The sequence below is a fragment of the Heterodontus francisci genome, chromosome 5 (genome assembly GCF_036365525.1).
Source record: "Heterodontus francisci isolate sHetFra1 chromosome 5, sHetFra1.hap1, whole genome shotgun sequence".
In the NCBI taxonomy this organism is placed as follows: Eukaryota; Metazoa; Chordata; class Chondrichthyes; order Heterodontiformes; family Heterodontidae; genus Heterodontus; species Heterodontus francisci.
Window position 1 is genome coordinate 75606448 of NC_090375.1, and position 16449 is coordinate 75622896.

Here is a 16449-nt window from a genome sequence, read left to right on the forward strand (position 1 = left end):
CCCATTTCCTCGCCTCCTCTCTCTTGCAGGAAGCCAAGCTGCTTTCTACCTCCCTTTGACTAACCTCTTCAACTTCTCCACAGTTGACCCACCATTCTCCTCCAACAACTGTCCTCTGTTGTCCAGCTCAGTGGGATTGCATTTGCTTGGCTCCACTGTTATCTATCTAATGGTTGCCACAGCATCTCCTGCAACAGCGTCTTGTCCTAACCCTCATGGTTTCATGGGATTGGGGTAATATATTACTATGGATTGATAATCGGTGAACGGACAGAAACAGAGAATAGGAATTGTCACACAGGAGAGGAACAGTTATGAACTAAAGTGAACTGTAAAAATGAAGTGGTGAATTAAACTCCAAAAATGGACACATTTTGCGGCAGACAAAATTAAGTAAGATAAAAGCAAAATACTGCGGATGCTGGAAATCTGGAATAAAAACAAGAAATGCTGGAAATACTCAGCAGATCTGGCAGCATCTGTGGAGAAAGAAGCAGAGTGAACATTTCAGGTCAGTGACCCTTCTTCAGAACTAGCAAATATTAGAAATGTAAAAGGTTATAAGCAAGTAATGCAGGGTGAGGCAAGAGATAACGAAGGAGGTGTAAATAGGACAAGGTCACAGAATAGCTGACCAGAAGGTCGTGGAGCAAAGGCAAACAATATGTTAATGGTGTGTTGAAAGACAAAGCATTAGTACAGATAGGATAATGGACTGAAAATTGAACAGCAGCAAGTACAAACATGAAAATATAAAACAGTGGGTAAGCAAACTGAACAAACTAAGATGAAATAAAATAAAATAAACACAAAAAAAAATTAAAAAGGAAAAAAGAAAAAACTAAAAATAAAAGTAAAGTGGGAGGCCCGTCATGCTCTGAAATTACTGAACTCAATGTTCAGTCCGGCAGGCTATAGTGTGCCTAATCGGTGAATGAGATGCTGTACTTCGAGCTTGCGTTGATGTTCACTGGAACACTGCAGCAATCCCAGGACAGAGATGTGAGCATGAGCACAGGGGGGAGTGTTGAAATGGCATGCAACCGGAAGGTCGGGGTCCTGCTTGCGGACTGAGCAGAGGTGTTCTGCAAAGCAGTCACCCAGTCTGCGTTTGGTCTCCGCAATGTAGAGGAGACCACATTGTGAGCAGCGAATACAGTATACTACATTGAAAGAAGTACAAGTAAATCGCTGCTTCACTTGAAAGCAGTGTTTGGGGCCTGGGATAGTGAGGAGAGAGGAGATAAATGGGCAGGTATTACACCCCCTGCGATTGCAGGGGAAGGTGCTGTGGGAAGGGGACAAGGTGGTGGGGGTAATGGAGGAGTGGACCAGGGTGTCACAGAGGGAACAATTCCTTCGGAATGCTGACAGAGGAAGGGAGGGGAAGATGTGTTTGGCATCACGCTGGAGGTGGCGGAAATGGCAGAGGATGATCCTTTGGATATGGAAGCTGATGGGGTGGAAAGGGAGGACAAGGGGAACCCTGTCGCGGTTCTGGGAGGGAGGGAAAGGGGTGAGGGTAGAGGTGCGGGAAATGGGCAGGACACAGTTGAGCGCCCTGTCAACCACAGTGGGGAGGAATCCTCAGTTGAGGAAAAAGGAAAACATATCAGAAACGCTGTCATGGAAGGTAGCATTATCAGAGCAGATGCGTCGGAGGCGGAGAAACTGGGAGAATGGAATGGAGTCCGTACAGGAGGCAAGGTGTGAAGAAGTGTCGTCGAGGTAGTTGTGGGAGTCAATGGGCTTATAATGGATATTAGTGGACAGCCTATCCCCAGAGATGGAGATAGAGAAGTCGAGGAAGGGAAGGGAAGTGTCGGAGATGAACCATGTAAAGGTGAAACAAGGGTGGAAATTAGAAGCAAAGTTGATAAAGTTTCCCAGTTCGGGGCGGGAGCAGGAAACGGCACCGATACAGTCATCAATGCACTGGAAAAAGAGTTGGGGAAGGGAGCCTGAGTAGGTTTGGAACAAGGAATGTTCGACATATCCCACAAAAAGACAGGCATAACTAGGACCCATGCGGGTACTCATTGCAAAACCTTTTACTTGAAGGAAGTGAGTGGAGTTGAAGGAGAAGTTGTTCAATGTGAGAACAAGTTCAGCCAGGCGGAGAAGGGTGGTGGTGGATAGGGAAGGGTTGGGCCTCTGTTCAAGGAAGAAGCGGAGAGCCTTCAAACCGTCCTGGTGGGGGATGGAGGTGTAGAGAGATTGGATGTCCATAGCGAAGAGGCGGCAGTTGGGGCCAGGAAACTGGAAATTGTTAAAATGACGCAGGGGGTCAGAAAAGTGATGAAGTAAGAGGTCAGGTGATCCCTCCTGTACTGCAAATATATATCACAACTGTTGGAGACTAAAACCCATCATCATGTCTGAACTAGTTCTAGGGAAGGCACATTAAAATGTTAAACAGGCCATTCAATGAGAAATGGCTCCTACCTTCAAGAATTGGGCTGGAAAAGACATTTGCAGACAGAGCAACTTCAGATGCAAAGCCAAGCTAATAGATGGGAAATAATGCCACTTTATCACGATAAACCACATTCCAACCCCATTGTGTAACATTGGCCGCATGTTCAAAGACAGTGAATGGATATACCAGGGTAGACCATCTATGCTAACCTGATTGACACCCAGTCTGATAAAGGTTTTTCTTAAAAGAGATTTCTCTGCGTGAGTGCGAGAAAGAGAGACAGAAAGCCAGCCAGTGAGGAAACTGAGACATTCTTTCCAGCCAAGACTAAGACCCTGCCTGTAACATCTTAAAATCACCAGGCAGAGACTCCAAAGGTGACCCTGAAAACTACCCATCTGAGAAATTTTAACAAGAATGTCTACCGACTTTCACTGAGTCTTAAACAAAGGAATCTGCAATACTACAGTGAACCAAGCCAAGGTGCATCTGGCCTGCAACGCTGTTAAAAATTCCTCCTGGAAAACCAGGAAGGTTTCGAAATGAACAATCAGACTTAAATGCATGCTATCTTCTAATCTCCATCTTTTCTTGGGTGCGTGCAGACGTGTGTGCCTGTGAGAGTGGGTGAGGTTGCAGTCATTTTTGGGTATTGTTTTAATAAATAGCTATCTTTCTTTTCAAACCTATGGAGAAAACCTGCTGTTTGCCTGTTTACTTGAGCCTTAAAATATTCAAGGACTAAAACACTTTTTTAAAAAAAACTATCTGCTGTCAGTTGCAAGGTGCAACTCACCCACACCATTTCCTACCTATCCATAACAGAATAAATGGGTCATTTTCGGGATGGCAGGCCGCATGGATCTGTGCTCATATTAAAAAACTAAAATCCATTTACCTCCATAAAAGCCACTGTCTTTGCATCCTTAGTGACCTTTCAACAATTACCCGCATGATTCTTTCTTAATTCATTACTTTTATATATTGTATGGTATAAACTGCCCTGGGGTTTCCTACCCTATTGCATTGCATTTTTCTACATTGGAGGGCATTTGTTACTCATGTGCCCAATTTATTAACTGTCTAAATCAGCCTGCAATCTATTGATTTGGACTGAATTATTAATTCCTGTGCACAATAGGCAAATTTATGAACAGTTAAATTAATGTTCTTATTCAACTCATTAAGGAAAATGATGAATTGCAATGGTCCAGCACAGAGCCTTGTATACTAGGGAGTGTTACCTGAAATGGACATGGAAGGTATCAAACAAAATAGATTATCTATATTTGGCGTCTTTCCATGAAGTTATCCTTCAAATAATATAGACCATCTCTTTGACATCTGCAGCTGGTTGTGTCTGGGTCCCATGCTGTTTAAATTTGCTGGATTTTAAACTTGAGTTAGAAAGTGAGTCTGGGGAATTAATAATGGAATTTGTATGCTCCTATGAAAATAAGGAGATGGCAGATGAATTGAACAGGTATTTTGCTTCGGACTTCACTATAAAGGATACAAGTAACATCCCAGAATTAGCTGTAAGTCAGGAAGTGAGGAACTCAAGATAATTACAATCACCAGGAAAGCGGTACTGAGCAAATTGTTGGAGCTGCAGGCTGACATGTCCCCGGGTCCTGATGGACTTCATTCTAAGGTCTTAAAAGAAGTGGTTAGTGAGATAGTTGATGCGTTGTTTTTAATTTTCCAAAATTCCCTAGATTCAGGGAAGGTTCCATTAGATTGGAAAATAGCCACTGTAACTCCTATATTCATAAAGGGAGGGAGACAGAAAGCAGAAAACTACAGGCCAGTTAGCTGAACATGGTTTTGTGAAAGGGAAATCACATTTAATCAATTTATTGGAGTTCTTTGAGGAAGTAACATGCTGTGAATGAAGGGGAACCGGTGGATGTACTGTACTTAGATTTCCAGGAGGCATTTGATAAGATGCCACATCAAAGGTTATTGCGGAAAATAAAAGCTCATGGTGTAGGGGTAACATATTGGCATAGATAGAAGATTGGCTAACTAACAGGACACAGAGAGTAGACATAAATGGGTCATTTTCTGATTGGCAAGATGCAATGAATGGTGTGCCACAATGATCAAGTGCTGGGGCCTCAACATTTTACAATTTATATAAATGACTTGGATGAAGGAACCGAAGGTACGGTTGCTATATTTGCTGATGACACAAAGATAGGTAGGAAAGTCGGTTGTGAAGAGGATATGAGGAGGCTACAAAGGGATTTAGATAGGTTAAGTGAGTGGCAAAGATCTGGCAAATGGAGTATAATGTGGGAAATGTAAATTGTCCATTTTGGCAGGAATAAAAAGGTATATTAGCTAAATGGTGAGATATTGCAGAGCTCTAAGATGCAGAGGGATCTGAGTATCCTAGTGCATGAATTGCATAAGTTTGGTATGCAGGTTCGGCAAGTAATTAGGAAAGCTAATAGAATGTTATTGTTTATTGCGAGGGGAATTGAATACAAAAGCAGGCAGGTTATGCGTCAGCTATACAGGGCATTGGTGTCACCACATCTGGAGTACTGTGTACAGTATTGGTCTCCTTATTTAAGGAAGGATGTAAATGTGTTGGAAGCAGTTCAGAGACTAATACCTGGAATGGGCAGGTTGTCTTATCAGGAAAGGTTGGACAGGCTAGGCTTGTACCTGCTGGAGTTTAGAAGAGTAAGAGGCAATTTGATTGAAACATATAAGATCCTGAGGGGTCTTTACAGGATGGATGTGGAGAGGATGTTTCCTCTTGTGAGAGAATCTAGAACTAGGGGCACTATTTAAAAATAAGGGGTCGCCCATTTAAGACAGAGATGAGGAGAACTTTTTTCTCACAGAGGGTCATGAGTCTTTGGAACTCTCTTCCTCGAAAGGCAGTGGAAGCAGAGTCTTTGAATATTTTTAAGGCAGAGATAGATAGATTCTTGATGATCAAGGGGGTGAAAGGTTATCGGGGAGAGGCAGGAATGTGGAGTAATCAGTTCAGCCATGAACTTACTGAATGGCGGAGCAGGCACGAGGGGCCAAGTGGCCTACTCCTGCTCCTAATTCGTATGTTTGTAAGTTATGCATATTAACATTTTAATTTAACAAAACCCTCACTTGACTGCACTGGGATAAACTGTTATGTGTCTTGCTGCATACAAGCAGTCGAATGAGGGCTTAGAGTCCACACTGGAGTAATAACATAAAGCAAAGATTTCATCAATTAAATAGAGATTTTATAAAATACAAACTTTATTAAGTTTCAGACATTCACCCTCTTAGACATGACCGGTGTCAGCCACACCTCAATGGTAGTAGTCTTGACTCAGTCAGAATATTGTGAGTTCATGTCCCACTCCAGGGACTTGACCACAAAATCTGGGCTTACACTAGTGCAATATTGAAGGAGCACTGAGATGTGAAACCAAAGCCCCATCTACCACCTCAGGCAGATCCAGAGGCACTATTTCAAAGAAGAACAGAAGAGATCTTCATCATGTCACGGACCCAACCAATCAAATAAACAAACAAACTCAACCTATCATTGTATCATAGAACGTTTCCAGCACAGGAGGCGGCCATTCAGCCCGTTGTGTCCGTGCCAGCTCTCTGCAAGAGCATATCAGCTAGTCCCAATCTTCAGCCCTTTCCCAGTTGTTCTGCAAATTTTCTATCTTCAGGTTCTTATCCAATTCCCTTTTGAAAGCTACGATGGGATCAGCCACAACACTCTCAGGCAGTGCATTCCAGATCCTAACCACACAATCTCATTCACCACAGCAGATTATCTTTAACACATTGCTGTTGATGAAACCTTGCCTTATGCAAATTGGCTGCTGTGGTTCCTATATTAAAACTATGATGACACTTCAAAAGTACTTAATTGGCTGTAAAGTGCTTTGGAACATCCTGAGGTCGTGAAAGGCACTATGTAAATGCAAGTCTCTCGACACTTATCAAACCACCTACAAACTCTTACCAGTACTGCCTGCAGTTTGAGTGGTACAGCTTTTTGGCACCGTTGTACTTTTAGGCCTGGCAGCTAAATGAGAAGGAGAACGATTACTCTCCCCATTCACAACCGGAGAACTGGCAGCAGACTGCCGTGAAGAACTTGTTGATGGACTATCTGCACAGTTGGAGGTTTCTGTATTGGATCTTTAAAAAAAAAGATATTTCAAATTAACATACTGGAAACTACCACAAATATCACTTTTGTTCAATGAAATTCCTGTTCAAGTTATAATTGAGACATCATTCCTCTTTAGTGAACAGTAAAACTTCTTCTTTACACTAAAACTCAACCAATTTTCTCCCTTCCAGGAGGTGTTACTTTGCATGCAGTTCCATTATATGTGCTATCCATCCAAGGGACCATAGCCAAGTCCAATCTGGTCCTCATCCAAAATCCACATGTGTGCACGTCCAGCAGGATGACTCAATACTGACTAACATTGGGAACTATAGCCAATTTCTCCCTTCCTAACCAATTATAGTTCCACCATGGCTGTGGTCAGCTAACTCACCTTCCTGGACTGCATGGCTCACCAACCAGGGCCAGAGGCACTTCTAGACATTAATTAAATGTTCCCATAGTGCCTGGGGAAATCAAATACATTAACCACCAACAGATATTGTATAACATTGTTCACCATAAGGTGGAGGATACACTCGTTTTAAAAAAACAGAAGGTAATGTTTGGTAAAGGATAACAATACAATCAACTGATTTACAGTAACTGAATGGCAAATTCCAATTTTAAACAGAATTTTTTTTTAGGATTTGTCCAGGTGCTTTGGGCATTGCATTACACAAACCTTGACCACTATTTTGTAAAAATCATAAATCTATCTTCTTCATTGTAGAAATGGCGTGAGCCTTTTGCTTAGTCGAAGCATTCCTGCCTCTGAACCAAAAGGTGCAGAGGTCCGAACCCACTCCAGACAGTTCTAGCATTCAACAGAATAGTCACGATGGTTGTGGGAGCCCACAAAATCACCTTAAGGTCAATGAGGGAAGGGCAACAAATGCAGGCCTTGCCAACGATGGCCTCGTCCCATAAACAAATTTTTTAAAAGTACACTTGGTGAACGTAGTCAAGACAGTGGATTCGGTTGCAGCGGATACAGGTCCAGGGAAAGGGGAGGTGATAGAAAATGGGAAGAAAACTATGGGAGGTGATAGAAGATGGGAAGAAAACTATGACAGGTAATCAGAGGGTAGATGAGGTACCATATAGTTTCACATTTTTAGAGAGAATAGCTAAAAAATTGGGACAGATGGAGGAATAAAGCGATGAGGAAGAATTTGAGAGCAAGGAGTTCACTAATAGTTAAAAGGGGCGGGGAATGATAAATGGTCGGGATGAGATACTGGCAGCATGAAAGAGTATCAAGACAATGTGGGTTCAAGGGAGAGTGGGGCAGTGAGATTTACAGGGATGCAGAGTGAGCTGCTAGGGGTTACATTCTGAATATTCCATGGATCCGCCACTGAAAAATACTCTTTAAGTGCTCTCTTTCACATCACCTAACCCCAAAAGAAAAGAAAACACAGAAAGAAGAAGGGCACAGAGACTGAACCTAAATAAGTTATAAAGAGTGAAGCAGAAAAGATAAAACAGCAGCAGGAAGATGACAGAGATAAGTAAGAAAGATAAGATAGGTGAGAGAAGATAGTTAAGGAAAAAACTACAGGGGAAATTTACTATCAACTTTTAAGTTTGTGCTTTCTGTTCAAGACCTTAAGCTATGGAGTTCCCTCCCTCAACCTCTCCATCTCTCTACCTCTCTTTCCTGCTTTGACTCTTAAAAACTACCTCTTTAATCAAGGATTTGGTCATCCGCCCTAATATCTCAAGTAGTTCGGTGTCAATTTTTTTATAATGCTCCTAAAAAGTGTCTTCGCACATTTTATGTTAAAGGAGCTGTATTAATTCAAGTTGTTGTTGTTCTGTTCCCTTACTGTTTGACTTAATGTTCCTTGCTGTCATATTAACATTATGCTCCCCATTCTTGTTCACAGTCTGCTCCCCAACATTAAAGCTTTATTTCACTTTAGTTTGTTGTGTTCTTCATTTTTACCTAAAGTATGTCATATTTTTCTTTGAGACAGATGGTGCTGTAGAAAATTGACTTTCTGATTTACAGCATAAATAGAAGTGTGATACTTTTTTCAATTGTGCACTTTTATTGCTTATTGGTTCGACAGGGACTGATTGTTGGTATGTGTTTTGGATAAGCTGTGCTGTAATATGCATCAATAATCTTTGTTTTGTTTCAACTGAGTGGTTAGCATGTGGTTTGTGTTGGTTTTCAACAAAACCAGTAACATATTTTGCTGTAATTTACAGTCTCTACTTTATTCTGTAAATCCTCAAGTCATTATGTCATTACTGTGTTGTCACTGCTTTCAAGATTGTTGTCATCACTTTCTTTGGGAACAGAGGACATTTTACAGATCTTGAATTGCTGCATACAATGCAACAGTTTACATATAACTCAGTGTTGTATACATTTATCCTTAAGTTAGGTTTTTGTTCTTGAAAATAAAATATTCAATAAAAATAGTTGTCACCAAAAGTAAATGACTGGTCCTCAACATTCATTAAAAAAGGCCAACTGTGCAAAATTAAATTCTTACTAGCAGATAAACCCATTCCATCATTGCCACAGCTGCAATGTACAACAGCTAATATGTGGCATTCCAAATTTAAATGGCACATTTGATCATGCAACTAGTTACAGCAAGTTCTTTTGTTGCTTACGTACAAATTTAAAAAAAACTTTTGTTGTCAGATACATGGGCATCTCTATTCACAACACAGGCTTTTCCAGTGTTCCAAATTACAGGGAGTGGTCCAATTACAAAGCTATTAAGTTTTTTAAGATCTTTTTCCTGTATCGTTGACGTAATAGCACATATTTTCTGTCGCTACACGAAAACCATAATTATAAGACTGCTTTCCAATGAATAGATGGCATTGTCTTTTGGAGGTTACAGCAGGGGTTACGAACATATGAATTAGGAGAGGTAGGCCATTCGGCCCCTCAAGCCTGCTCCACCATTCAATGAGATCATGGCTAATCTGTTTGTGTCTCGAATTCCACACTCGCATCTACCCTCGATAACCTTTGATTCCCTTGCCTAACACAAATCTACCTACCTCTGCCTTAAAAACATTCAACAACACGGCCTCCACCATCTTCTGAGGCAGAGTGTTCCAAAGTCGCACAACCCTCAGAAAAAATTTCTCCTCATCTCTGTCCTAAAATGGCAGCCCCTAATTTTAAAACAGTGCCCCCTAGTCCTGGACTCACCCACAAGAGGAAACATCCTTTCCACATCCACCAAGACTGTTCAGGATCTTATATACTTCCATCAAGTCTCTCCTCACTCTTCTAAATGCCAGTGAAAACAAGCTCAGCCTGTCCAACCTTTCCTCAGACAACCTGTTCATACAGGTATCAATCGAGCAAACCTCCGGTGCACCGCCGCCTCCAACGCATTTACATCCTTCGTTAAATAGAGACCAAAACTGCACACAATATTCGAGATGTGGTTTCACCACTGCCGTGTATAACTGAGGCATCCCTCTGCACCTTGGAATTCTGCAGTCATTCTCCGTTTAAGTAATACTCTGCTTATTTATTCTTCCTGCCAAAGTGAACAACTTCACATTTTCCCACATTATACTCCATCTGCCAAATCTTTGCCCACTCATTCAACCTATCTCTAATCGGTCTGCAACCTCCTTATGTCCTCTTCACTACATACCTTCCTACCTTTGTCTCATCTGTAAATTTAGTTACCATGCCATTTCTCCCTTCATCTAAGTCATTGATACAAATTGTAAAATGTTGAGGCCCCAGCACAGACCCCTGTGGGACTCCACTGGTCACATGCTGCCAATCAGAAAAGGTCCCATTTATGCATACTCTGTTTTCTGCCAGCCAATCTTCTATCCATGCTAATATGTTACCCCCGACACCATGGGCTCCTACTTTGGGTTCTCGAGCAATAAATCAGTATTTGCAGAAAAGCATATTGGTATTTTCAAGGGGTCATCACACATAAAAGTTTGAAAACAGGTGATTTTAAAATAAAAAATAAAAACAAATGTCCCTCTTGCTGCCAGTACTGGAAAAAAACTGACATTAAGTACTGGCCAATTACCAAGCTGTATTTCCACAGACTGTTCTTTTTGTATGCTATTTCTCAGCCTTGTTGCCATTCCCATGAAGCTCATTCCATGATCTGCCTTGCTCACTCACACCTGTTCCAGGATGAGGAAGAGTTAGTTTCAAGCTACTGGAGGTATAGTTGACCCAAATTCTTAAAGAGTGTAATTACTATGTAAATTTCAATAAGGACGCACCTTCAACCTAAGGGAATAAATGATGAAAGGGAGTGGAAAAAATCCCATCTGTGCAGAAATAACTAAACAATATCAGAAGCAGATTAACAAAGAAGCAAAGATAGACACATGAATTAACTGAAAGTTGCTGAGGAAGAGTAAAGGCTCAACAAAATTGGAATAAATAAAATAAATACACTTGAAAGAGAAATACACATTTTTTTTTATGGAGCAAAACAACAGACAAATAAACATGTTAAATATATAAACAGCAAAATAAAAAGGAAACAGGGACACAGAAGAAAATTTAAAAGACCAACTTAAGAGACAAATGCTCAAGCCTTACAGACCTAGAAGTTCCCAGTTTTGATTTTCATTCTGTGTTGGATTATAAAGAATTACATTGAGTTGTCTGATAGCATTTTGTCAGGGTTAGGTATGCTGGAACTGCCCTCATTGCCCCAGGGTTAGGTAGTGGAGCATTACAAATCACTAACCATTAATAAACAATTTTAGGAGAAAGGGAGGTTATGGACCTGGCTACCAAGTGCCATATTTGCCTGTAACACTTCAAACTACACCACCACGTCTTGGCCAAAGATGTTCACTATTCCAAGGTCATCACAGAGGCCAGGGAGAGCTCCAGTATCTTCACAAGCACAAACTAACTAATCAATTTTCTCTCTTTCACATACAAAGACACACACACCAATCCTCATCTCAAGTTCTAAATATGAGGAATTCATGGACTTCTTTGTGTCAAAATTCAAAGTCATCTGTATAGCCTCCACTAATTGTTCAGCTCTTGATCCTACTCCTCAACCAAGTTCTCAGCTACCCTGTCATCTCCATTTCCCCCTCAAAAGACATCCAATTCATGAAACCTGCTGCTTTGATTCTTTCACATAGCAGCTCCTGACTACAAAATTTCACTCCCTTAAACACATGTTTGCTGACTTATCAACCTGTCTCTATGCTAGGGCACAGAACCCTCCTTCCTTAAGGAACCCACCGTCAATGCTTCCAATCTCTCCAACTACCACCTGATCTCCAATTTTTTCTTCATCTTCAAAGATGTGGAATGTGTATTTCTGTTGTAACTAAAATCCCAACACTCATTAGTGTAAAACCCTCCAATCTGGTTTCTACCACTCCTGCAGTACTAAGAGTTCATTAGCCAAAGTCACCATCATCTTGTGCTATTGCAGCCAAGGTTCTCTTGTCTCTACACATCCTCCTGGCCACCTGCATTGCAGCTCAAACAATGCCACGACGTGTGAATTAGACAGTGAGTTAGAGGCATCAGTTCATAATGAAACATCGAGAGTAGAATAGAAAGGGGCTTTGAAAGAGTCACTCATCTTCTGCAGTCTGCTATCCCGCAGATAGTGGCTGTACCAAGTCTCAGCCTCATGGGAGTGACATGTGCCGGCCCCTCTCAGAATGTCAGTGCACTTGCTCCTTCGCCATCTGCTCTGCATTACCCACAATTGTGCTAGCAAGTCTGCTGGGTCAGACTACCCTAGCAACAGCTGAGGAGCAAAAATCTGAAACCAATATGACAGTGCTCACAGTAACGTAAAGTTAATCAAAAGGTTTGCATGGTCTTCCATGCCATTTTTCTCATTCTGGTAATTTCCAACACCATCTGACAGGTAAGGGGATTGAGAAGGTGGGAGTGGAGCAGCTTCAGCCCTTGCAATTGAGCAACAAGTTCAAGGTTCTTGCAGCTTGTATGAACAATAGCGAGGGCTGTAGTGTGGATGAGCAGACTGATCATGATACAGGAAGCTGTTTAAGCAGGGGGAGCAAAAGGGAAAGTAGTGGTAGTAGGAGACAGTAAAGTGAGGGTGATTAACACTTTTCTCTGCAGCAAAAAGTGAGAGTCCAGACAACCAGAGAGCAGATTATATTAGACGTGGTATTGTGCAACAAATTGGATTAATTAATGACCTCATAGTGAAGGAGCCCCGAGGCAGCAACGATCATATTATGATTGAATTTTACATTCGGTTTGAGGGAGAGAAGAGTGGGTCTAACACTAGTATTTTAAACTTAAATAAGGGTAGTTATGACGGCATGAAAGCAGAGCTAGCTAAAGTGAACTGGCAAAGTAGGTTAACGGACAGGTCAATAGAGATGTAGTGGTAGACATTTAAAGTGATATTTGAGAATACACAGAATAGATACATTCCAACAAGAAAGAAAAATTCCAAGGGGAGGACCCACCATCTATGGTAAACTAAAAAAGTTGAAGATAGTATCAAACTTAAAGAAAAAGCATATAATTGTGAAAAGATGGGTGGAAGGTCAGAAGATTGGACAGAATATAAACAGCAATAAGACTATAAGATTAATAAGGAAGGAAACATTTACGAGAGAAAGCTGGCTAGAAATATAAAAACAGATTCTAAGAGTTTCGATAGATTTAAAAAAGCTAACAAAGTGAGCGTTGGACCTATAGTGAGTGAGTCTGGGGAATTAATAATGGGAAGTAAGGAGATGGCAGATGATTTGAACAGGCATTTTGCATCTGTCGTCACCATAGAGGATACGAGTAACATCCCAGAAATAGCTATAAATCAGGAAATGGGAGGGAGGGAGGAACTCAAGAAGATTACAATCACCAGGGAAATGGTACTGAGCAAATTGTTGGAGCTGCGGACTGACAAGTCTTCGGGTCCTGATGGACTTCATCCTAGTGTTGTAAAAGAAGTGGCAAGCGAGATAATTGATGCGTTGGTTTTAATTTTTCAAAATTCCCTAGATTCAGCGAATGTTCCATTAGATTGGAAAATAGCAAATGTAACTCCTTTGTTCAAAAAGAGGAGACAGAAAACAGGAAACTCAGGCCAGTTAGCTTAACATCTTTCAGAGGGAAAATGTTAGAAGCTATTATTAAATACATTATAGCAGGACACTTAAAAAAAAAATTCAAGGTAATCAGGCAGAGTCAACATGGTTTTGCGAAAGGGAAATAATGTTTAAACAATTTATTCGAGTTTTTGAAGAAGTAACATGTGCTGTGGATAAAGGGGAACTGGTGGATGTACTGTACTTAGATTTCTAGAGGAATTTGATAAAGTGCCACATTAAAGGATATTGCGGGAAAAAAAAAGCTCATGGTGTAGGAAGTAACATATTGGCATGGATAGAAAGTTGATGAGCTAACAGGAAACAAAGAGTAGGCATAAATGGATCATTTTCTGGTTGACAAGATGTAACAAGTGGTGTGCCAAAGGGATCAGTGCTGGGGCCTCAACTTTTCAGAATTTATATAAATGACTAGGAGGAAGGGACCGAAGATATGGTTGCTAAATTTATTGATGTCACAAAAATAGGTAGGAAAGTAAGTTGTGAAGAGGACATATGGAGGCTACAAAGGGAATTAGATAGGATAAGTGAGTGGGCAAAGATCTGGCAAAGGAAATATAATGTGGGAAAATGTGAAATTGTCCATTTTGACAGGAATAAAAAATAAGCATATTATCTAAAAGGTGAAATATTGCAGAGCTCTGAGATACAGAGGGATCTAAATATCCTAGTGTATGAATCAAAGGGCTAGTATGCAGGTTCAGCAAGTAATGAGGAAAGCTATTAGAATGTTGTTTATTGCAAGGGGAATTGAATAGAAAAGTAGGCAGGTTATGCTTCAGTTATACAGGACATTGGTACGATGACATCTGGAGTACAGTGTACAGCACTGGTCTCCTTATTTAAGGAAGGATGCAAATGCATTGGAAGCAGTTTAGAGAAGGTTTACTAGACTAATACTTGAATGGGCAGGTTGTCTTATGAGGAATGATTGGACAGGCTCGGCTTGTATCCGCTGGAATTTAGAAGAGTAAGAGGTGACTTGATTGAAACATATAAGATTTTGAGGGGTCTTGACAGGGTGGATGTGGAAAGGATGTTGCCCCTTGTGGGAGACTCTAGAACCATGGATGACTATTTAAAAATAAGGGGTCACCCAGTTAAGACAGAGATGAGGAGACATTTTTTCTCTGAGGCTCGAGTGTCTTTGAAACTCTCTTCCTCAAAAGGAGGTGGAAGCAGAGTCTTTGAATATTTTTATGGCAGAGATAGATAGATTCTTGATAAGCAAGGGGGTGAAAGGTTATTGGGGGTAGGCGGGAATGTGGAGTTGAGGTTACAATCAGATCAGCCATGTTCTTGTTGAATGGCGGAGCCGGCTCGAAGGTCCGAGTGGCCTAACTCCTCCTCCTAATTTGTATGTTTGTATGATTTGACACAATAAATTCCTGGCTGCCTCCATCACATTCCATAATGTTGTACTGTGTATCCTGAAACTGCAGCAACAGTGAAATAAAACTCTTATTCAGATAGCAAAGCTCCTATTTTTCCATAGTCACCTTACTGCTGTGCTGAGTTCAGATGATTTAGCAGTGTGAAAAAGTAGAAAAGCAAAGTTTTTAAAATAGAAATTATTTCATTTAAAACCAATATACACGATACTCACTGAAAGAATGACAATCAAACTGCTCCTGTATGGCACCAGGTTTCACTGGCGCCTCTAAAACATAGCACAATCCAACTTAAATTCGCACAGGGTAGTAGTAACTGCATAGTTGATCTCTGACTTTTGACGACTTACAAGGCTCTCACCTGCTTGTGTACAGCGAACATATCCGATGCTTCACAAACCCAAGAGTGCATCACAAACATGAAGGTAAAGACACTGCCACAGCAATACTGTGTCCAACTCGAAATTCTGTGCACCTAGCACTTTTGTGAGCTGTAACCATGACTAGTCAATTCAGAAATTGAGAGGTCTGCAAGTTCAGACTCTCAAGGTACGGTTTTTTTAGCATAGCAAAAGAGTTGAAAATATTTGTGCGGTATTCAATTTTGGAGGTGGGAGGAACCGAGCGTGGAGGTGGGAGGGCAGTTTTCTGATTTTAATATCACTAATTCAAAATTGTCGAATAGGTAGAACCTAATTAAGAGACTCCATTTAAAAACATGCACTAATATAGGACCGTTACCAAAATAAAACACCCCAAGTCAATTTACGTAGAACAGTGCAGAACCAGGAAGATTCATAAAGTTGAGCGGTAATGAAATATACAGCCAAAAAGACAAGTTTTGTTGAGGCTTTAAAAGGTGTAGAGCAAAGTAGCCATGCAATGTGATTTGATGACAGAGCTCCTACAAGTAATAGATTGCAGAAGGCTCGGTCACTAAAAGAGCTACATTGGGAAAAGCTGTGCACCTGGTCAGATTCACAGGACAGGTAGGAACTGCCTGGGATAATGGAGCTTGTGGAAGCTGGGAGGGACAAGGCTTTGGAAAGATTTGTAAAAGATTTTAGTGCAGTCGGAGACAGGGAGCCATTCAACATTTACAATGGCAAAAACAACCAACTGATAGGAGGTCCAAATGCAAGCCGTGGAGTTTTTGATGAACTGAAGCTTGGTTACTGTGGCACAGGGAAGGCAAGTGAGAAACACACTGAAGAAGTTGACTCTTAAAGTAACTGTACTTAGACTTCAAGGAGTGGCCTGCAGGAAAGGTGGCTAAGAACAAGAGTTTTCCCTACTAAGACAGAGGGAGGGAACTCTTCAAGCTCCATTTCCACAACTCTGAGGATCAGACTGCCCTGCCATCTGCATCAAGATGAATATAAAGGAAGAAATTAGGTACAAAT

At 41.1% G+C, this 16449-nt stretch overlaps 1 protein-coding gene across 4 annotated transcripts in view; it reads right to left on the bottom strand.

The window, feature by feature from the left end:
* Positions 1 to 16449, bottom strand: part of LOC137369917 (NEDD4-like E3 ubiquitin-protein ligase WWP1) — a 170367-nt gene that overhangs the window by 64750 nt on the left and 89168 nt on the right. For all 4 annotated transcript variants that reach the window (XM_068031653.1, XM_068031651.1, XM_068031652.1 and 1 more), the window contains one exon: positions 6405 to 6583. In XM_068031653.1, coding sequence (XP_067887754.1) covers positions 6405 to 6583 — 179 coding nt within the window. The remainder of the gene's footprint in view (positions 1 to 6404; positions 6584 to 16449) is intronic.